The sequence below is a fragment of the Ursus americanus genome, chromosome 4 (assembly GCF_024610735.1).
Source record: "Ursus americanus isolate L20-20 chromosome 4, mUrsAme1.1.p, whole genome shotgun sequence".
Lineage (NCBI taxonomy): Eukaryota > Metazoa > Chordata > Mammalia > Carnivora > Ursidae > Ursus > Ursus americanus.
In genome coordinates this window covers 97,631,155-97,652,553 of record NC_142130.1, presented here as the reverse complement: position 1 = coordinate 97,652,553, position 21,399 = coordinate 97,631,155, and the positions used below count along the sequence as shown (strand labels likewise).

Below are 21,399 nucleotides of genomic sequence, written 5' to 3'. Positions count from 1 at the left end.
GCCCATTCCCTGATGAGGGATCTGTGACTCGGGGAAACTAAGGACCATTCCAAGGACCCCTGACAGGGTCCAAAGGCACCTGCAGACCCAGCGTTCATCTTGCTCAGCCCATCCCCAGGCATCTCCTGAAGCCTTATGGTGCCCAGATCCTGTTTAGGGGCACGGGCTCTGGAAGAACGGGAGCCCAGGTCTCTACGGGAGAGTGGCATCGACAGCTTCAGGTTGTGTGTCATAAAATCTGATGAACTCAGCAGGGCAGGAGCTGGGGAATAAGGGGAGTCAATGTCAGGGAAGAGCAGGTGCAAAGGCCCTGAGGTGAACTCAAGTCTGTGTGTTTGAGGAACAGGAAGGCCACCATGGCCAGCAGAGTGTGCCGGGGGACTATGGCAGGAGATGAGGGGAGGCAAAAGCAGGGGCCAGACCTTGAAGGGCCTCCTGGCTGGGAAGCAGGTCCCTTTCTCTGACACAATGTTGTTTGGGACCCTGTGCTGGTGGGTCAAACCACCATGGGCCCTCAGACCACAGTGCTGGCTGAGGCCCCACAGGCAGGAAGGGCAAGCTCAGACCCAGAATGTGTCCGTTCTGTGGGAAAGCATTGCCGTCCTGTTCCTTGCTGTGGTGTGTGGCCTCTGTCTGGGCCTTCGTGGCTATGCCCTTCCTGATCCACCCACAGCCCAGACCCGGCTCAGGACAGATGCTGATGGACACCAACTGGCCAAGGACTTTCCCTCCCGAGCTGTCCAGCACCTCGTCCACGGTGGATGCCCTGGTGGGCCTTAACGGGGGGTAGGAGGATCTCCGCCCTGCTGCCCACTCCCAGTGTCTCTTCCAGATCCCCTTGCCCCTGGTTTTCCAGTCTTCCTCCCCTTGGGCCCCCACCAGAGCATCAGACCATTCCAGCCATGATTCCACACATGCTCTGATGTCAGTGCTCGTCCCCTCCCCCACAGAGCAGAGAAGCTGGTGCTCCGTGGGGGGAGCTGGTCCACCTTGGGCCTCATGCACACCCAGGCACGATGGGGCTGGCCGCCTGGTCACAGTGTCTACCAGGGCTTCCAAAGTGTGGATAGCCCCCACTCAGATGGCACAGACTTGCTCCAGAACACTGTGGGGTGTTTTTCCTACTGAGGCTTATTACCCTCCCTCCACCTCTGTATGGCCCACACAGCAGGCTGCCTGCACCCCAGAGGCCCCCAAGTCGAGTGAGGGGCTAGGCCTTGATGCCCCACGTTGATCAGTCCGTCACTGGAGGGGGCGGCCCCTGGAAGGCCACCCCAAGGAGCCTGCACCTGAGGGCTGTGGCCCCAGCACACCCAGAAGCCGGGGAGAAGCTGTTTCCCACAGGAGCCTCTGGCGGGGTGGCTCAGGGCACCCCCAGCTTAGGAGCCCAGAGCCATGTGGAGTTGAGGGCAGTGCCTGGCATGGGGCAGCGGCTCAAGGGGGCCCCCACTGGTCCTGCCGTGCTGTCCCCTGTGCATGACGGACGGCGGGTCGCCTCCAAGGGGACGGGCTACGGTGCCCAGGCTTCCATCCCTGAGTTTGTGTTGAATTTCTCCCCCTCTCTCACCACTCACTCCCCGGAGGCCGTGTGGTAAGTGAAGCTTCCTGCCCACAGCCTCGTGAACAAGCTTGGAAAACCCCGCTTGGGTCACCAGAGGTGGCAGCCCTGACCCACAGCTTGACCTCTGCAGAGGCCCCAAGCCAGGCCCCCAGCGGCTCCCAGACCCCCACCCCTCGGGAGCGGTAAGATGGTAACCTCTACAGCTGTGAGCTGCTACATCTGGGGCTGTTTGTTATGCAGCCACGGTAACCGATACAGCTGGAAAGGTTCGATGGTGGAACCGGGGGAGGGCAGACGGAGGGCAGGGGAAGCTGGGGCAGAGCCTGGGGCAGGTCTGGGTCATCACCTAGGCCCTGTGTGGTCAGAACACCGTGGCCAGCGGGCCCAGCATGCAGTCTCCCTCCCAGGGCATCGAGGAGAGCACAGACAGCAGCTTGTTGCCCTCAGCAGTACTCGTGAGAGGCAGCCCTGCCCACACCAGCGGGTGACTCCCCACAGCAGGGAGTGCTGGACAGCGCCCCCGGGAGACTGGGCAGCAGCTCTGGGCCAGGCTGAGTCCTGTGCTCTCCCGGGAGTGGGGCCCACAGGGAGCTCTGAGGCCGGTGGCCCTCCAGCTGTGCACCTGAGCCCCAGGGGTCTGCCTCTGGACCCCCCACCAGTGATAGGCCAGGGCCCATGCCCTGGGGCGGGGCAGCTCCCCTGCAGAGGGCCAGTTCCTGGGAGGGTCTCAGCTGAGGGCAGTCTGGAGGCAGAGTGGCTGAAATACAGAGGGGGTGAGTCTCCAACATAAAACCGGGCAGGAGGAGAACAGGCAGGCCTGGGGACTGTCCACCCCAGGGTCACCTTGTTCACTAGTGAGTTTCTGCTGCCATTGGAGAAGCAGAGCTCATGCCTAGAGGACATTCCACCCTCCACACCCCAGGACCTTCCTCTCTGCCCCATGGTCCAGCCCAAGTGCCCCAAACTTTCCCCTGCGCCTCAGTCCCTACCCACTGTGGGGCAGGCCCCTGGAAGAAGCCTGAGCTGTCGGGCTGTAGAGAGGAGAGCAGGCCCCTACCCTGGGTCCTAGTCACCCCTGCTAGAGGAGTGCCATCCCCAAAACTTCACAGGGCCCCAGGACCCAGGCAGAGGGATGACCGCACTTCCAGCCCCTGGAAGGCCCTCCCATTCCCCTCCAGCCGAGGACTTCAAAGAGCCCTAAGGAGGAGGCGCTGTCGCTGTGGGTACCAGAAAGGCAGCTTGCGGGAGTTCTGGGAGAGCCACGTGGGCCTGGCATACAGTACTGGCGGAAACGAAGTTCAGAACTCAGCTCAGCTAGAACAAGAGGGAAGGGGGGTGGAGGGAGGAGACTGTGCTCTTGTAGCTGGGGCCACCATGACAACCCCAGGACACCAGCTGCGTGACCACCCTGTGAGCAGACCCCAGACAGACCACTGAGAGACGGGAGTTTCCCCAGGAATAAGGAAGTGTGTGCAGGGGACACGAGGAAGGATGTGGTGACCAGCCAAAGGCAAAGTGCATGCAGGCTGTCATCTTTCCCGCGGCACCACCAGCCCGAAGCAGCAGGTTCTCTTTTTCTCGGGTGTTCCTCTGGGTTACCTCCCCTCCCATCATGCACCCTCCCATCATGCCTCGGGCATGTGGCTCAGGCCAGCAGTCTGCCTTGCAGAGCCAGGCGTAGTTGGGATCACGGTAGCACAGGGCAATGCCAGGCCGATACCCAAACATGCACCCAAGTCACTGGGAGAAAGCTTTCTGGCTGCTGGACTTGAGCAGAGGGTAGACGGCATCCGACATGGGCAACTGAGGGCTGGGAGGGTGGTAACGAAGACTGAGGTCCTGGATCCAGCCCCGCTTGAAGCCACTCCCCTTGGCTTCTTGGTCACATGAACCAACGTTTCGTTTTCGGTTTAAGCAAGTTTGTGTTGCATTTCTGCCTGTCAGGTTCATTCCAAGAAGCAAAAGCCCTATGAGCATGAGGAAATATGAAATGTGTCACAACTTTACACAATTGTGGAAGGGAGCTAGGGACATGGAAATCCAGGAAAAGCCGGAGAAATGCAGTGGGGGGGGGCAATAAGCAGCCCTCCCCAGGGAGGCAGGTGCCAAGGAGGGAGCTTGCAGGGAAGCTGGGGAGCTGGGCAGGTCCAGCTCTGCAAGTGGGACCACAAGGGGGGTGGATGGAGAGGTCCGTGGAAAGCAGTGGCCCCTTCAGAGCTCTGCCACTGTGAGTTTGCAACAAAGGATGCTGGTGGCGGGTAGGGCCACTGTCGGGAAGAAGAGACACACTTCGGGGAAGACCCCTGACCCTCAACCCCATTCTTCTGCATCCATCCATCTCTCTCCATTTCTGCACAGGACGGCCTTCTCTGCTCCTCTTCCACCTTCCAAAGTGCATGTGAATGTCTTGGAGTCCAGTCCTGCCTCGAGCTACACAGGGAAGGGAATTCTGGGAATGCACCATGACACAACCCAAACCACCACACTTCTACTTATCAAATCTTCACCTTACAAGTGTCACCTGAGTCACCGGGATTGTCAACTGGCTCACACCCCAGTCACCCTTTTGAACAGCCAAACAGAGGTGGCAGGGGCTGAAGAGGCCCCCAGAGGCTAGAGAGCTGTAAGCACAGTTCGCCCCCTTTCCCTCTGTGAGGGTGCCCGACAGGTGCCGCTCCTCCCCTTCAGCTGAGAGGTCTCCTGCCAGAGGCCCAGGCTGCCTGGACTCAGGGACAAGTGCTTCCTGTTCCCCAGTGATTGGTGCAGGGAAATCCACACCACCCTGAACCTGAGGGCCTTGACCTACTCCAGGCAGACTCGCAGGGTCTCCACACCTCTTTCCCCCATCACCCCTATCAGCTACAGAAAACTCCAGGTGCAGCCCTGTCCTGAGAGCCGGGGTCTGTCTCACAGCCCTACCTGGCATGGCTCACACCCCACCTGGACTGGTCCCTTTGCATGGACCATACTGGTCCGGGTAGGAGGGGGAGGGGCCACCCCAGCCAGGTGGGGGCCAGCAGGGCCAGCAACTCCCAAGCCCCCTTCCCGTCAGCCACTGGCTCACAGCCACAAGATACAACATACAGCCGCGAGCCCACTCAATCTTCCCCAGAACCAGTTTCTGCGGACACTTGCTTCTGTCTGGCGGCAGCACCGTCGTCCACAGCGTGGGCAGACTCTCTGGGTGCTTCTACACACCTCTTGGCTCAGCCTGCTCTTCACAGCTCCTGGCAGCCCCTGCTTTGTCCCTGTCACCTGATGTGGCTTTCAAGTTGGGACAGCCAAAAGCCCTCTGCAAGCTCCCATAGCCCGGGCCTCCTGGAAGCTTCCTGCCACTCAGTGAGGCTGAACTCGTGTCTACATTTCTCTTAGGTCAAGCCTCATTGGTTACATCATTCTCTGCCTGCTCGAAGGCTAAGAACTCAGAATGCGCTGCTCTGAAACCCCTATGCTCCCAAATCTTACACTGACTCAATCATGGCCACCCTGAGCACCCTCCCTCATTCCCCAGCCTCCTGACCATCCTATTCCTGAACTGTTTCTTCCATGGGATGGCCCCACAGTGCCCCTGCAGGCCACTACCCAAACCTTGTGACTGCAGGATTCCACCATGAGAGATGTTCTGTCCTGCCCTGAGACCTGGACGGTCCCCAGGGGCTGCTACCAAAGCCAGTGTCGGTTTGAGAGCTCTGACTGGCCCTGTTTGTGAGTCTTCTTTCTCCTCGAAGAACACCAAAGTTCTCTGTTGCCTGAGGAGACTCACACTGTTTTGGGGGGCCCCCTCACCCATGCCTTGGTAAGAGAGCTCAGGACAAGAATCTGACTGATAAACCACTCATGGCATGCCATGGCCGGTGGCCTGGCAAAATACAGCACGAGGACACAACTCAAAGCAGCAGCAACTGTTAAACTACTGTGTGTGGAATTCCCCATGTTGTCTTTGTAATCCAAGGGGCAGGGCTGAGCGGGACAGGAGATCCTGCAGTAAAATCCTGCTCTCCCCCACTCAGTCTCCACGTCTCATCATGCCACAGGGCCCTTGTCCAGCCTGGTCCTCCACCAATCTCAAGTGCCCTGGGAAAGAAACCTCTGTCTGACCTCTGTTCAAGAAAACATTATTCTGACACCCCTTCAAATGGTAAGGCAGACTTTACTCAAGACTACTGCAATAAGGGAGAGAGGCTGGCTTCAACTCCAAATACAAAGAGGACAAGTGGGGTTTACAGCCAAGGAGCAGGGTTGGGGGGCCAGTGGATGGAAAAGTACTGAGATGTCACGGGGAGGGGGTCTTGCTAAAGGCACGCCAGGATGATCAGACCCCACTTGGGGGATGAGGAACTTAATGAGCTAGTGGGGGTGATCAGACATCAGGGGTGGGGGCAACTCAGCAGGCTTTGCTGAGACTGGGCTGGGCAGGCCACAGGCGGGAAGGGGCTTAGTGGAAAAGCTATCAGAGGAGGACGACTCAAGCGGGGTCTTGTCACGTCTACCAGCTCCGAGATCCCAAATGCTTGTCAATGTAATCTGCACCCTTGATAACCTTTGATTTCTAAAAGGCTTAATACTTGAAACGCCACCTTTCCTTAAATGTTCAAGGGGAGGGAGGGAATCCACACAGCCCTAGGACTGTCCCCGATAGTTTATCCAACAGTTTAAATCGCGGTTACTCAGGGAGTCAAGAAACTGTCACCTCTATCCTCCAGGCTTGGGGGTTCGGGGCTCGGGGGCTCAAAGGCTGGGGGCTGGGGTCCTCGAGGGATCGGGGCTGGGGAGCTCGGGACTGCGGGGGCTCGGGGGCTCGGGGGCTCGGGGGCTCGGGGGCTCGGGAGCTCGGTCGGGAAGAAGTTCCTCACCCCGTCGCAGGAGAACCGCGTCGAGGCCGGTCCCCACGCTGCACATGCGCAGGACTAGGCGCACAGCCCGAGGGGCGGGGCGGGGCGGGGCGGAGCAGGAGGGGCGGAGCCAACGCTCGGAGCGCAAGCTTTAGTGGCCTCACTGCGCTCGCGCCGCTCCGGCCCCTCACGGGTGACCAATGGGCTCGCAGGACCCGCCCCTGACGACGCGGGCACCGCCCCCTGGAGACGGCCGCCGAGGAGCGGAGATCCTCCTGCCTAGCTGGCGGTGGGTCTGGGTCCGTGTCGGGGTCTGGGGCGGGGGCGGGGCCGGGCGGGGGTCTCGGTTCCCCGCGGCGCTCCGCCATGAAGCTGACTCGGAAGATGGTCCTGTCCCGGGCCAAGGCCTCGGAGCTGCACAGCGTGCGGAAGCTCAACTGCTGGTAAGGACCCAGAGGCCGGGGCCGTCCCCGCCGCCCGGCGCTCGCGCCCGGGTGGAGCGGCCCCGGACCCGCACCTCCGCTCTGGGCTGGGGGGCGGGAAGGGCCTGCGAAGGAGCCACAGGGCGGTTCGGGGTGGAAGGGAGCAGGCGCCAGGGCCCCACAGCCGGCGGGACGTGCTGCACAAACCCAGGTGGCCATTGCCAAAGATCATTCCAGAATGTTTACCCGCTCTGGGTTGTGTTTCAGACGCAGGCTCCAAACATGCTGTCTTTGCTTGAAACAGTGGGGATTGTCTAGAAGTCTCCCTGTCGGCCTTCTAGATAGCATTAGTGAGGCAAACGGTTCCCTTCTGGAAGGGTCTGTTTTCTGACATTGCGGGTCATTGGGAGCCAAGCCTACTAATAAGGTGGGAGATGGAGGTGATTAGCACGGGTCCTAGTGGGGAAGATAGAGAACTGAGACTCCAGAGTAACATTTCTGTAACTGAGTCCTGCCGGGGAGGGGCTGTCCCCAGGTGCCTCACTGTCTGGGGGAGGCGACAGGACAGGATACAGGAGCTTGTGGGTCGGCGGCCAGGTCTGGCTGGGCCAAGGAAGGACGGACGCACTTCAGGAACTCCTGAAAGATCTACAGGTGTTCACTGGGGACTCAAGGCTTCACGCATCCCTGTACACTGGGCAGTGGAGCTGGGGTGTGGGGAGCTCAGTCCTGAGCCCGGCCTTCCTCCCGGGAAGTGTCGGCAGATGGACTGCAGAGAGCTCTGCCTGTGGCACTTCTGACATTTGGCCCTGACACTTGTTCCCAATAAAGCTGCTCTTTGTTTTGCATGAGGCGGCCAGGCTTTGTCTGATCAGGGAGAGACAAGGGCCCTGATGCAGGCTCTCCAGCGTTTGTTTCGTGAGCTGCATGTTCAGCCTTTGAACTTGGCCCCTCACAAGGACTTGCTTGTTCACTTACATCAGTGAGGGACATTGTCGCGCCTCGCCACAGCCTGGGAATGAGTGGATCTTTGTGTCCTCCAAGTGGACTGGCTCGCCCACTCCGCAGTCTGAGAAGCGTCCCTCGAGCCCTGAGCATAGAGAGTTTTGTTGCAAATAGTCCTGCAACAAGTTTTGACACCTTTGTCTGTCATCTGGACAGGCTGTCCCTGACTTTGTCATTGATATCATAGAGTTTTAGTTTGTAGACGTTTGTCATTAATTTTTGGAATTTTTGTTTCTAATATTTTTTTACTCAACTTTAAAAAAATTAAAGTACGTATGTCTTTCCTTTCCCTAGGGGCAGCCGCCTCACAGATGTAAGTATTACGCTGGTCATCTCCTAATGCTCTCTGGTCCCAAAGTTGTATCCTGCCCCCCCAAGAGGATCGCTAAATTTGCAGAACTGCGCACATTCAGTTCAGCCGCTAATCTGGTACTTGGTTCATTTAGCAGTTCTGTAATGTGGAACGACGAAGGAAAGAGATATTCCAAATGCCCAGGTTTCTTTCCGAGTTCCTTCAAGTGTTCTCCTGCCAACGAAAGGCTGCATGTCCCAGGTGTCACAGAGGAGGGAGCAGATCCAAAGTTCAGCTGGGGAGGGATGCCAGAGGGCCGACCTTACTTCAGGAGAAGTGTGCTGTGCTGGGAGGCTTTTCTCACGGGTTCCTGGGCTGCGGGTCACTGAGGCTGCTCACTTCCAGCTCCTGCTCTTGCTGGGATCCAGTGGTGTGCTCCCCGCCACCTCCAGGGCGTGGCAGGAGGGGATGGGGCCCGGGGTGGGGGTCAGGGAGAAGAGCCCTGCACTGAGCTATGGGTCTGTGAACAGATTTCTTTCCCTTTCTCTCGCTCCTAGAATGAATGTCCCTGACTTAGACAGGGATCGTGTACCTGTCTTCTTTCTTTCTTTACTTTTGTCACTCGAACTGTACCTTTCCTTGAAACCAGAGCCAGAAATGCTGCTGAGACACTGGGCTTGACTCCACCTCCTGCTGTAACCAAAATGCAGCCTGTCCAAGCAGCCAAAAACAACCCTAAAAAAGCAAAAATGCCACCGTAACAGAAAACAAATCCTTTGCACGTGTGAAGCATTCTGAGCAGAGCGTGAGCCTGTTGAGGTCAAGGGCCTCGTCTGGCTCGATGCCTGGCGTGGCAGGTGCAGAGACACTTGGGGACGGCCCCGCCATGGGCCTCACAGGTTAGGGAGCCATTGTGGACCAAGCCAAGCACCTTGTTGGTCTGTTCCCCTGAATTGACAGTATTAAAATGGTATGAGATCCAGTCTCAATCCTGTCTCTCTTTTGGCCCAGCTCTGTTGGCCAAGCCCTCTCCTGTGCCTCAGGGACAGCAAGACAAAGGTTCTCTGTCCAGCCTAGCAGCCACAGAGGTCCCCTTACCTGAACGTCTTCTGAGGGCATCGAGGGTAGGGATTCCGGCTGCGTTTGATGGCAGCGAGAGAGTGCGCATGTTTCTGCTTCGGGTGGCGGGAACCCGAGGACAGTGCAGTAAACTGAGTATCATGCGGAGCCCGCGTGCTCTTGCGTGTGGCAGCCCCAGTGAGGCGCGGGCGAGGCTCAGCTTCGGCGGGGGAGGCGGGGCCGTGTGTGGCGCACCCCGGGTCTGCGCTGGGCTGGCAGGGAGTGCCCGGCGGAGTGCGCCCCATCAGCCTCCTTCCTTCCTAGGTCTCCATCTGCCGGGAGATGCCCAGCCTGGAAGTGATCACCCTCAGGTACGTGTGTGCCTGCTGTGCTCTGTCACGGGGCTGGTCTGCCTGCCCGTCTGCAGGGGTGCCTGGCTGTCCCACTCGAACACGCTGCTGTGTCCTTGCCCACCCCCACTGCGATCATGGGTAACAGCCCCCACGTGATGGCGGCCGTGTCTGCCCCCAGCGCCCCCACCACTTCTGCTGTCTGGTTGTGGCGCTGCCAGGAGCTCTGCCCATGTCTCTGTGTCCCATGGTCTTTCGTTGATGATAGCTACCTCTGCCGGGGGCGTTGGCATCTTAACAGACTCGGGAAACCGTGCACGAACCAAATGCGGCCGTTAGGATTTCTGGCAGCTGGACAGTTTGGAGAGTCGGGGGAGGGAGCATCGTCCTCTGCCCTTGAACTCCCTCCTGCCCCCTGGGGACTGAAGGAGGGAGCCTGGGAGTCGCCACTGCTTGCCATTTGCTGGCTCTTCCACCTTGGGTAAGGCTCAGCTCTCTGGGCCTCGGTTTCCCTCTCTGTAATACGGACATAGTACCAGCACCTGCCCACATGCGGGCAGCGAGGAGTGGGTGCAGGCAGGGAAACAGAGCGCTTGGCGAGCATGCATGTGTCAGCTGTCTGTGTGTCACTGACTTGTTAGGATTATCAGTGACGCTGAGATTTGAGCCCAGAGAGCCTTCCCTGACGAGTAAAAGGATTGCCTTTCATTCCTGAAAATAGGTGTAGCCAGAGCCCTGGCTCCGCCCTGCTTGGAGTGATTTGGGGCAAGTCGCTGGGCCTCCCCGCGCTGCAGGATCTGTCATGCTCACAGCTCAGAGAAAGGACGGGAGGCCCAGTGTTGTTGACGGAGCTCAGGTGCCCCGTGCCCGTGTGGCTGGCTGCGTTGGAACCCGTGTAGATCGCTGCGTGAACGCAGGGCGCCAAGTCCTTTCCTGGGGTGCAGTCACTTCCCTTGGGTCTCAGAGCCTCGCCTGTAGGTGGGCTGTTTCCTTCTGTTCTGGCCGCTGTCACAGAATCCTGCAGACCGGGCAGCCTGTGGACGGTAGACTTTGTGTCTCCTGTACCTGGAGCTGCAAGTCGAAGGTGAAGGTGTTGGCATTTTCAGTGTCTGGGGAGCCCTCTTCCCACTGGGGCCTTGCGTGGGGGAAGGGCGAGGGAGCTCGGGGGCTCTTCCGTGAGGACACTGGTGCAGGATGACAGCTCCCCGGCTCCTCCAAACCCCGTCACCTTAGGGGTTAGGTTTCCCCATAGGAGTTTGGGGGGACACATACTCATGCAGCAACAGTTAGCCCAGTGGACCAGCCAGAGGACAGCAGGCTGGGCGCAGGCTCGGGCCTTCACGTTACACCCCAGCCTGTGCCTCGGACAGCTTCCTCAGACTTGGAGATGGCAAAGCCTAAGTCCTGCTCTGGGTGCCCACTGCATGCCCGGCTCTCGAGTGAAGCAAGCTGCGTGCCGAGCGCAGTGCTGCAGACTGGCAACCGCATTAGTAAGTGGGGCCACCGCTGCAGTGCCGTCCCTAGGGAGGAATTAGGACGTGGCTGCCCACACCAGTGCAGCCTCCAGCAAAGAATGGTCTAGATAGGTCTGGCCCCTCGGGCAGTGTTGCTTGGAGTGCCCCCCCCCCCCGCCATGCCCTCCAGCGTGCAGGGGGCCTCAGTGTCCCCAGGGCTGCGGAGGAGGACTGTCCCGGCCTGTGCGGGGCTCCCACCGGGCATCGCAGTCCTGGGCACCTGCCCTCGAGCTGAGCATGCGTTTGCGGTCCTTCTGCCTTCGTGGAGGTGGGACGGTTTCTGCTTGTGTCCGTGTAAACCTGGAGGGTCTCTGCCTGGAGGCCCGGACGATTTTCTGTCTTGGAGTGTTCACAGTTCTGAGGAGCAAAATTTAAACCCACATAGTCTGTTTCTCCCTAAGCGTGGGGTTGGGGAGGTTGGGCGCTCAGTTCTGCCTGACGTGGAGCTTGCTTGCTGTGGGTTCTTCTGGCCACTGCCGACGTCGGGGCACAGGGATGTTCCTTGGTGGCTGGTTTCCCATCCCGCGAGGGAAACTGAGACCTCCAATTTCCAGTTGACCCCACGAGGCCCGAGCTGAGCAGGAGGCCAGGATGCTGCTCGTGTTTCCCTCCTGAGGGGCTTTCCGTCCTTACACTGTCTCCTTGGCCCCGGGGCGGGGGGGGGGAGGGGGGTCTTGTTGACCTTGACTCGCTCCTGCCGGTTCTGACCCCCTTCCAAGGAGACGGCAGAATGGGCCCGACCCGGGGTGCTCTTCCCCCGTGTTCGCAGCTGAGCCGAGAGGCGTGGTGTGGAGGGGTGCCGCCCTCAGCAGCAGGGTGCTAACTGTGCCGTCCCCGTGCAGCGTCAACAGCGTGTCCACGCTGGAGCCGGTGAGCCAGTGCCGGCAGCTGAGCGAGCTCTATCTGCGGAAGAACCGCATCCCCAGCCTGGCGGAGCTCTTCTACCTCAAGGGCCTGCCGCGCCTGCGCGTGCTCTGGCTGGCGGAGAACCCGTGCTGTGGCACCGACCCCCACCTCTACCGCATGACCGTCCTGCGCAACCTGCCGCACCTGCAGAAACTGGACAATCAGGGTAGGCGTCAGCGCCGCCCACACCCTGCGCGTTCCTGGTCCTTCCAGATGCGCAGGGGCGCCCGCCCTATGGTCTCTGCGCGGGGAGTCCCCGGGCTGCTCCTCGTTTCAAGAGTGTGACCGGATAGTGACGCCCCGGGCACGGCCCCACGCAGGGCGCGGGATCTCGGGTGGGCCTCGCACTCCTCACCCGCCTCCTGTCTGGACACACGGTTGCCGCCTCTGCTTTGTTCCTGCTCAGGACTCTGCTCCAGACACTTCGAGTGGCCTGGTGAGCGTGTGAGCGGGTCCGGGCGGGCTGGCAACGTCCGTGCTGGCCCCTGTGGCCCTGCGCAGGTCAGGGCGCCCCCGTGGCCCCCTGCCCTCCCAGCGCTGGTCCCCTGCTGTTTGCCTCTTCCTGTTGGAGGCCCGAGGGCGCCTTCCTGCAGCTCTGACCCACTCCTTCCCCACCTGTTCTCCAGGGGCTGTGCTGGGTTCTGCGAGGCCACTGGCATCGCTGCGCCAGTCCCTGGCCCTGGTCACACGTGCACAGCTCTTTCCCCCAGTAAACAGGTGTAATGTAAGTTAGCACAGAGAAATGAAGCCATATGGGAGTGAAACAGACTCACATTGTGTACTGTGTTCCTTTTTAACACTAGCCTTAATTCGGCATTTTATGAACACTTGCTTGTAGTGGGGGCTGGAATTCAGATATGTTCAGCATGTGCCAGGACAGGGAGGTGACAGGCGGATCCCGGCCCTGCTCTCAAGGGGCTGGCCAGCCTTGCGGACAGACGCACGCCTTTCGTCTACAGCAGATGTGCCGGGTGTGGCCGCGATGGCAGAACCGCGGTCCGGGGGGCTTCTGTGGGGGCGAGTCTGCTCTCATGCTGTTGCCCCCCCCACTCTGAAGCTGTGACCGAGGAGGAGCTGTCCCGTGCATTGATGGAGGGAGAGGAGGTCACAGCCCCCAGCGGAGAGGGCACGGGGAACGGCGGGCCTGAGCTGTCCTACGCCCTGAGCGCCATGGACACCGCTGCTGGGACCCAGCAGGCCTCGCTGAGCTGTGGCGAGGAGGAGACCAGGTGAGCTTGGCAGGGGCGGGGGCTGACGGCCTGTCCCTGGGGTCCTCCTGTGGAGTCGGTGGACCTTCCTGGGGACGGAGGGAAAGGAGCTGCCCACGGTGGTTCTTTGCCGTCTGTGGCTCTCAGTCACCCCCAGCCCGCTTTCAGCTCTGCGTCTGGAAGGCTCAGGGCCCGGGGCTTGTGTGGGTATGGAGCTGGCCCTTGTGGCTAGAGCAGGAGCTGGGGCTTGTGTGGGTATGAAGCTGGCCCACATGGCTGGAGGTGGGGCGGGTGACGTGGGCCAGCGGGCCTGTGGGCACTGCTGGGCCCAGCACTGCAGTCCCCCTTGGGAAAGCCACGTGGCCGTGGCCAGTTGAGCTGCCATGGGGCAGGGAGGAGTGTGTGGCCCCGAGGAGGGGCCCTCCCTGCCCACAGCACTGCAGACGTGGCTGAAGCAGCCTCTGGGGGCAGGCTGCAGACTCTCATGGATGTTTCTGAGCGGCTGTGGAGCACAGGGAATGTTGTAGAAATAGTGGAGCCCAGTGGAGCTGTGAGGCTGCATCTGCTTGGCGGCCAAGCCAGCTGTTCTGTTTGCCGCCAGTGCAGGAGGCCGTCCGGGTGCTGCCCACCGCTCTGCGTTCCCATTTGTGTGTTCAGTGCCCCCAACCCTGGTGGGAGCACAGTTGCAGCGAGGGGGCCCCTGGGGGGCCAGAGAGAGATGTGCTAGGCCAGAAATCCTTCATCCCGCCTGCTTGTGCAGTGCTCCCTTCCTCCAGAAGCATCGTCACCAAGCGGCGGTTTGCCTTCCTCACTGTGCTTTGAGGCTCTGGGGTCAGAGACGGGGCCCCGAGCAGGTCAGGCCTCACCCGCCCTGTGCTCCCCCTCCTACCTGCAGCGTCCAGAGCCAGCTCGGTCTGAAGCCACATTCCCGGGACCGGTTTCCTTCCTTCTCCCAGAGGGACGCCGCGAGCAGTCCCAAGAACAGGGTGAGTGTGATGCAGACAGCCCTGGCTGGAGGCGGCCGCCACTCCCTCTGCCCAGAACGTGGAGAGTGCGGGTGGGGGGGACAGGCTGCGGACACCCAGGGACTTACCGAGCCGGGCCCCAGAGGGTGGGAAGCTGGCTCTGACCTGCACTAGAAGTGATGCACTAGAGGAGGCGTCTGCGCCAGCAGAGAAGTAACAGCCCGGGGAGAGAGGAGACACCCCCCACCCCGCAGCCTGCAGGCAACTCGGCGCAGCACGGGCCTGGGTCTGCCCTGGGTACAGAGCAGTAGCGGCCCGGGGAGAGAGGAGACACCCCCCACCCCACAGCCCACAAGCAGCTCGGCGCAGCATGCGGGGGCTGGACCGTGCAGGCCGAGCAGGCTGAGCTGCAGGAGGAAGCCTGGGTCCTCCCGGCATCTGGCCCGGGGGCGGGAAGGTGGCTCCGGAGGCACCTGACGCTGCAGTGGGGCGCTGCTGGCGGGGAGGCCTCCCTGTCGTGGCGGGGCAGTTTCCGTGGCACTGTGGCTCCTGTTGGTCCCTAAGGAGTAACAGGTTCAAGAAGTGGGTTATGTGGGCAGCTCTGTCAAGGATGCTGGACCTTTCCAAGTGTCTGCCTCCTATGTCATATTCTGGTCTGTCCTGGGGCTTGTTCACTCCTGGTCACTGGGTTGGCTGTCTGATCCTGCCTCACACCCAAGAGGACAGGGGCCGTTTCTTCCCATGTGTGATCTCATGGAACAGGAAGAGCAGATTCCCTGTGGACCCCCCAGCCAGCAGGACTGGCTTCATCAGCTGGAATTGCTTACGTCCTGAGTGTGAGCCAGTCGTTGGCCAGAAGAACGGTGTCACCACCATTAGCTTGGCCCAGTGGGTACTTTGCCTCCTGATGGGAGGGGGGCGGCCTGAGCAGAGCCGGCGTCGGTGAGGGAGGGAAGCCTGCTCCCAACCCCCGGCTGCAGGGCCCGACTAGAGCCATGGGACCAGTGAGACTCACGTGGGAAGGGCTCCACAGTCGGGCCTGGGAGCTGCCAGCACCCCCTTGAGGAACTTGATAAGCTTGTGGGAGGCACGGAGGGGGATGGACGGAGGCCCTGTCCTTGGGGAGGGCCAGCCTGCCCTCTGGGAAAAGCGTCCCCCGAGAGCCGCTGACGGAAGTGACTGCAGGCTGCAGGCCAGTCTCGGCAGCGGTAACTGGGCCTGTGGCCCGTTCCCTGCACAGGTCACCGTCCCCTGCAAGGTCCGTGCACATGCTTCCCCAGCACCTTTCAGGAAGCGCCCCCCTACACAGCCCCTGGAGCAGGTCAGCCTCTGCCGGCAGGGCGAGGCCCGAAGCTCCCTCCTCTGCAGAGCACCAGGGGTGGGGGGTGGCCCCGAGATTGAGTCACTGATCCAGCTCGGTGCCTGCCATACACGCAAACCGAAAATCGTCGAACCCACTGGAGCGGGCACAGCTGCTTCCGGCCACAGAAAGGAAGGCCCTGGCTCTACATTGAATGTGGAATGTGGCTCAGTCCTCCCACGGAAGGTCCTGCAAGCCTGAGTGGGAGGATGTAGATGGCCAGGGAGGCCACCCCGGTGTAGGGGTGTGGGGGGAGCAGGACCCTTGGGGTTTAGCGCTGTGGGGTGGGCAGGGGCTCTGTTGCCAAGCCCCGGTGTGACCTTCTGAGCAGATGTCACATTGCTGCTGTGTGCCCCAGCTCACACCCAGCTCTCCTGTCACCTCACGAGAAGAGCCAGCTCGAGTGGCTCCCACGTGCACAGTCCTTTCTTGCTCCAGTGCAGACAAAAACCCCATGCACATGCATTAACACGCATAAGCGCGTGCACGTGTGTGTGTGTGTGTGTGTGTGTGTGTGTGTGTATGATCGCATGTTCCTGAGCGCTGTCCTGGACCACTCAGCCCCTTCTCATCCCTGCTGTGTGACGGAGGGCCAGTTGCTTAGCCTCTCTGGGCAGTCCCTGCATTCAGCTGCAGCTCCGTCTGCCTGAGTCTCTGTCCGTTCTGCCCTGGGTTGCCTGGCAGGCCACTCGCCATGATATCCCCGTCAGGGTGGGGGCGCTCAGCCAGTGACTCTCTGCCCCCAGAGCAACGTGCTGACCGCCGTCCTGCTGCTGCTGCGGGAGCTGGACGCCGAGGGGCTGGAGGCCGTGCACCAGACCGTGGTCAGCCGGCTCCAGGCCCTGCACAGGCAGGAGCTGCAGGAGGATGTGGAGTGACCGCCACCTGGGCTGCCACGCCTTCCTCCCGCGACCCCGTGCCCAAGCACCCGGAGATGTGGGTCCCTGCCACAGCCACGCCTCCTCTGGACCCCAGCCGAGTCCGGACATGCGGACTGTGTCCCAGGAAGCTCAGGCCTGCCTGAGGAAGCCAAGCCCTCAGTGTGGAGGGCGCCCCAGCAAAAGCAGGAAGGGCGTCGGCCACCTTGCTGGGTGCCTCCCCCGCGGGGCCCAGGTGCATGCTGGCCTGCGCAGGGGGCAACCTGGGCTTGGCTGCCACGGTCCCTAATAAATATCTTTCCAAGTCCGATCTGGAAGCAGGCGTTTCCTGGGGACAGACGTGACCTTGATGTCGTTGTGAAGGTGAGGGCGGTTGCTCACGTGCGTTTCCCCTGTCAGTTCTCTGACCCAGTTGTGGGGTAGACTGTCCGCCACGGCCGACTTCCAGAATGGTGCAGCCCTCAGAGCGGTTTCGCATCAGCCGGCCCCCACCGCTGCCGGCTGCCACGGGGGCATTTTGTGGGACCAGCAGGGTTGGAGAACGCACCTTCCTCTTCTCTCTGCCGCTTCAAGAGCCCGCAGGGTGCAGAGGGTTGTGGGGAGGGCGGGGAGAGGCCCGGGGCGGTCGGATCCAGGTGCAGCCGAGGGAGAGGCAGCTGGGTGGGGGAAGACACCCGTGCGGAGGGCCGCGGGCCTTGCTCTGACGCACAGGCCCTGACTGGTAGTGCTGCAGGCTGGGGGGCCTTCCTAGTGCCCCCCCAGCAGCTGACGATGCCTCCACGGTCCGGGGAGCGGCGTGGTGTCTGAGCCCGTAGCCGCTGGTGCTGATGTGGCTGGGACAAGAGAGGAGGTTCCCTCCGCCCCCACTCCGGGTGATGGGGACCCAGTCTCTGTAACATGTCCGTCACTGTGCAAGCAGAGGGGTGACTTGCGCACCGTGTGCAAGCATCCAGACGGGGCGACAGTGCCCGGGAGACGGCGCTCCCCTTGAAGGGGAGGCTGCACTCAGGCCAGTGGGTTTCAAACTGCCCGGGGCCCAGAGCAGCCGCTGGGTGCCTGGCGGGGGTTTCTGTCTGGGACGTCTCTGGTTCTCTGCAGTCTGTGGTGCACGAGCGGCAGAGGCAAGGCGTCACCGCGTGGGGGCGTCCGGGAGGAGTGGCCGCAGAGCCACCGTGCGCTCTCTGCTGTACATGTGGACAGTTGTCGGACTCTCAATAAAGCATTCTGTTAGAGCGAGCTGGGGGTGCTTCTGTCAAATTGAGAATGCCCGCCCTTCCCCACCCACCTGGCGGGGCTCACACCGACTTCCAGCCTGCGCCATCACCAGCTGCACCCCAGTTGGGGACCTTGGGCCCCGAGCACCCCACAGCTCTGCTGAGCCAGAGACCCTCCCGCCTCTGCTCCCACAGGGTGTCCAGGGAGCTCTGAGTTTGGGGGAAGATGCACTTCGAGGTGTCCTTTGATCTTGGTGACTGGGGGCGATGTGCAGGAGGACCAGGCTGGGGAAGGAGTCTTCCGGGTGGCCGGTGGTTCTCTCCGGTGCTTGTGCTCCAAGAAGGCGTCCACGGAAGCCTCCGTCCCCCCATAGGGGGCTGAGAAATGCTCGCTGGTCCCCCGTGGGGGTTCTCGAGTCAAATCAGTTGGGGAAATTAGAGACGAGACCAGGGGTCTTTGCTGCTGGCATTCTCCAAGAACAGACACACGGGCTCCAGGGGTGCCCTGGGGAGCCCGGGGTCCTGGGGGGCCCCGCCAGAGCCTGGGGGCAGCCCGGGCTTGTGAAATGGGCTGTCAGCACACATTTGGGGAGTTCTGTCCAGCTGAGGGAGCGCTGGCCTGGCTGGGAGTGGACCCCACAGTGGCCGCGCAGAGTCGAGCGGAGCTGGGCATCCACGTCCTGCAAGGGGACTTTGCTGGCCCACGCCACCCGCACCCCTGCATTTCTAGTGCGCGCTCGGCCAGGCCGTGACCAGCGTGGGCACATGGACCCCACACTTGCTGGGTGCTGTGCTCCCACATCACGTAGCCGGATCTTAGACGTTTCCCGGGAGGTTGGCTGTTCAAGTCCTGCAGGGCTGTCAGGTTTCGTGTGAGGAGGAATACTGCTTGTGTGTAAAGGGCTGAGCTGCCCGTCGCGGCGGCACTCTCCGGGGGCTGGTGGCCACGGTTCTCACCCGGGGAGCCCCACCTGTGCCCTCCCCTCCCCAGGGGCTGGCGGGGGGTGCGGGGGTGGGGACAGGGTTGGGAGAAACCTGTGAACACTACCCAGGCCGCTGGTGTAGCGTCCACATCACCCTTCCCTTCAGGATGTCCTCAAGCAGGAAAACCGGGACACTGCGGTTCACTACGCTGCGCGCACGTGCCCAACAGCCGCGGGTCCCCGTGGTGAGCGTCTTTACTGAGCCGGGGGACCGAGCACACTGGGGGGGCCAGGTTGGGGGGCTGGGACGGCGCCCTGATGCCTGCTGCTGCCCACCCCCTCCTGGCATGCAGGCCCTCAGGAGAGCCTCTCCTACGGCTCCTGCCGTGAGCACACCTGTGTGCACGAGCCTCTGGGCGGTTTCCCAGAAACGCTTCCCAGCGCTCCCCAGACCCTGTCAGCAGCAGAATTGTAGGAAGTGTTCAGGCTGCCAGACACAGGCCTCCTGCTTCGGTGGGTGCTTCTTGGGGTCCCGTTACCCAGTAAGATTTACTCATGGGCTTCATTCCCTGCAAAGCTCCTAGAAGTACTCGTATTCTCCAGGGCCTGAGATCGTCTGTGCATAACGGCACAGGATGCGGGAATGACGGAGGAAGGATGCATTTGTGGTCACCTGGTCCCAGAGCCTCCGGCAGCCAGGGGCTCAGGGAGCTGGGGGGGGACGGCACCCTCCTCCACACGAGGGACAGGGGCTTCGGGGAGCTGCCCTCCAGGGCCGCCCTGCACCTTGGGGACAGCCGTCCAGGTGCAGAGCTGGCCCTGGGTTCAGGCGCTCCCCCTGCTTCCCAGCAGGCCAGCCTCAGCCCAGGGGGCTGAACAGGGGCTGGGGAGCCATGGGGGTGGGGCTGCTTCACAAGGCAGGGGGAATTACGGCTCTGCTCTCTGGACTGTGTGGACACCTGCCCAGCGCCCACGCTGCAGCAGACCCCACCGGCCCTTCCCAGCACCCTGCGCCCGCCTCAGGCAGCCAGAGAGCAATGCCCACTCCCTTGCTCACCACGTTCCTGGGGCTTACAGCACCCCGTTCCCCAGCCACGCTCCCGAGGCCTGTGTTTGGTTTCACCCCCCACCCTGTTCTGAGAACCCCCTCGGCACACACTTTCCTGCAACTGAGGCCGGGACTTGCTGTCTGTGGGATTCTCAGGTGGCCCCAAGGTCCCAGACCCCTGGTGTGCACGCCCCTTATGACCCCCACCCCCAAGTCGGGGGCTCTGTGAATATGATGGATACCCTGCATATATGGCCAAGGTGAAGGAGCTTCAGAGAGGTACTTAAGGTCTCTAACCAGCTCCCTGAGTTAATCAGAGGGGAGATTGGTCTGGGTGGGCCTGGCCTAATCAGGGAGCCCCCTCAGCCCTCCTTTACAGGTACCAACCAATTAGGGCTGAAGAGGGCTTGGGCCTTCTTTCCCTGAGCTCAGAGACTAGAAGCAGCAGACGCCCACTGCTGCCCCCAGAATTCTGCCACCAGGCAGCTCAGAAGGGCCTGAGGTCCAGGGGAGCCCATGACTGGTGGACGCCTCAGTCACGGCCGTTGGTGAGCCAAGGACCCGGCTGTGCGCACACTCCTGAGCTGTGAGGTCACAGATGGGGGTGTTGGAACATGCTGTTTGCGGTGGCTCTCAGGAAACCAGCACAGTCTCCTTGTGGGGACAGAGTCCTTGGGAACTCCAGCCTACCCCGGAGCCCCTGCCACCTGCCAGCAGCCCCGTCCCGGGCATGGCCCGCTGCATGCCCGCCCCCATCTCCGCACAGCAGGGACCTGCCGTGGGCTCCCTTCCATCCACGTTGTGCGCACCGGGCTCACAGGCAGACACATCAAGCCTTTGGCTGTGTGTCCTCCCGAGCAGACTCCACACAGCGTCCGTACTGTCGGACACAGACGCCTCCAGCATTTGTCCAGAGCCTTCCGGGGTCATGCTCAGAGGCCCACGCACACACACGCTGGGAAACGCAGAGGCCGCTTCCAGCTATCTCGGGCCGCCACTCAGCTTTCTGGGACTCAGAACTGGTCCCTGGTCTCAAGGTTCAGACACTTGGGACCCTCTCCTTGGGGAACTGTCCCCTCCTCGGCCTGCCCCAGGAGCACCCACACTCATGGCAGGCAGAGTAGACCAGAGGGGCCCTCAGGCTCTGGGGCGCACGCAGTGAGGAGGGTGTGGTCCCCTGGCCTGGGCCCCCACCATGCCTGCTGCTCCCCTGGAGTGACCGAGGCACCCTGGCAAGCTCTTGGAGACGTGAAGACAGCTGGAGGGACAGAGGGCCCCAGCCTGGTCCCTAGGCCCAACCAGGAGACCCCTGCCAGGAGCCCCCGATGTGGCCTGTGAGCGTCCAAGGCCAGGGGCTCCACAAAACCTCATGGGTCCCAGACCCTCCCCCTGAGCGTCCGCAGGTGCTGAGGGCAGGAGCGCAGGCCAGGAGCAGCCTGGGACCGAGTGCCCAGGTAACCACGGTGGGAACAGAAGTGGACTGTGCAGCGAGCACAGGACGGACAGGGTCCCTCGGAGAGGGCAGCTGGGTTGAGGTTCAGCTCGTCCTCCTGGGGACCCTGGTGTCACCACCACACTGCCGAGCAAGGCTGTGTCACCCCCACAACTGGTGGCGGACTGGCCCTCGGCTCCCAGGGGTGGTGTTTCTGACGGCCTCCCCCATCGCCCTCCCCCCACCAGGGTCTCCCTGCAGTGCTCGCCGAGAGCAGCCACTTGCCCCAGGATCTTTGCTGTTTCTGAGACCCCAGTCCAGGCAGTGTTAGACTCAGAGCCTGGAACCAGGCTCAGAGACCCTCCTGAGACTGGGGGAGGCCAGGCCCGTGTGTGCAGGTCGGGGGCTCCCAGCGACCGCCCAGCCTCCT

General features: G+C 61.9%; 1 protein-coding gene across 2 annotated transcripts; it reads left to right on the top strand.

Annotated features, from left to right (window-relative positions):
- Positions 1-6,593: 6,593 nt before the first annotated feature.
- Positions 6,594-16,662, top strand: CFAP410 (cilia and flagella associated protein 410). 2 transcript variants are annotated; one of them, XM_045776376.2, is made up of 8 exons: positions 6,594-6,836; positions 8,115-8,133; positions 9,124-9,236; positions 9,496-9,542; positions 11,878-12,107; positions 12,999-13,170; positions 14,045-14,135; positions 16,221-16,662. In XM_045776376.2, the coding sequence occupies exons 1-8, from the start codon at positions 6,594-6,596 to the stop codon at positions 16,350-16,352; spliced, it is 1,047 nt and encodes a 348-aa protein (XP_045632332.2). In that variant the 3' UTR covers positions 16,353-16,662. The 2 variants fall into 2 exon arrangements, with proteins under 2 accessions (XP_045632332.2, XP_045632331.1); XM_045776375.2 differs by lacking the exon at positions 9,124-9,236 and having other exon boundaries at positions 6,636-6,836.
- Positions 16,663-21,399: the final 4,737 nt, after the last annotated feature.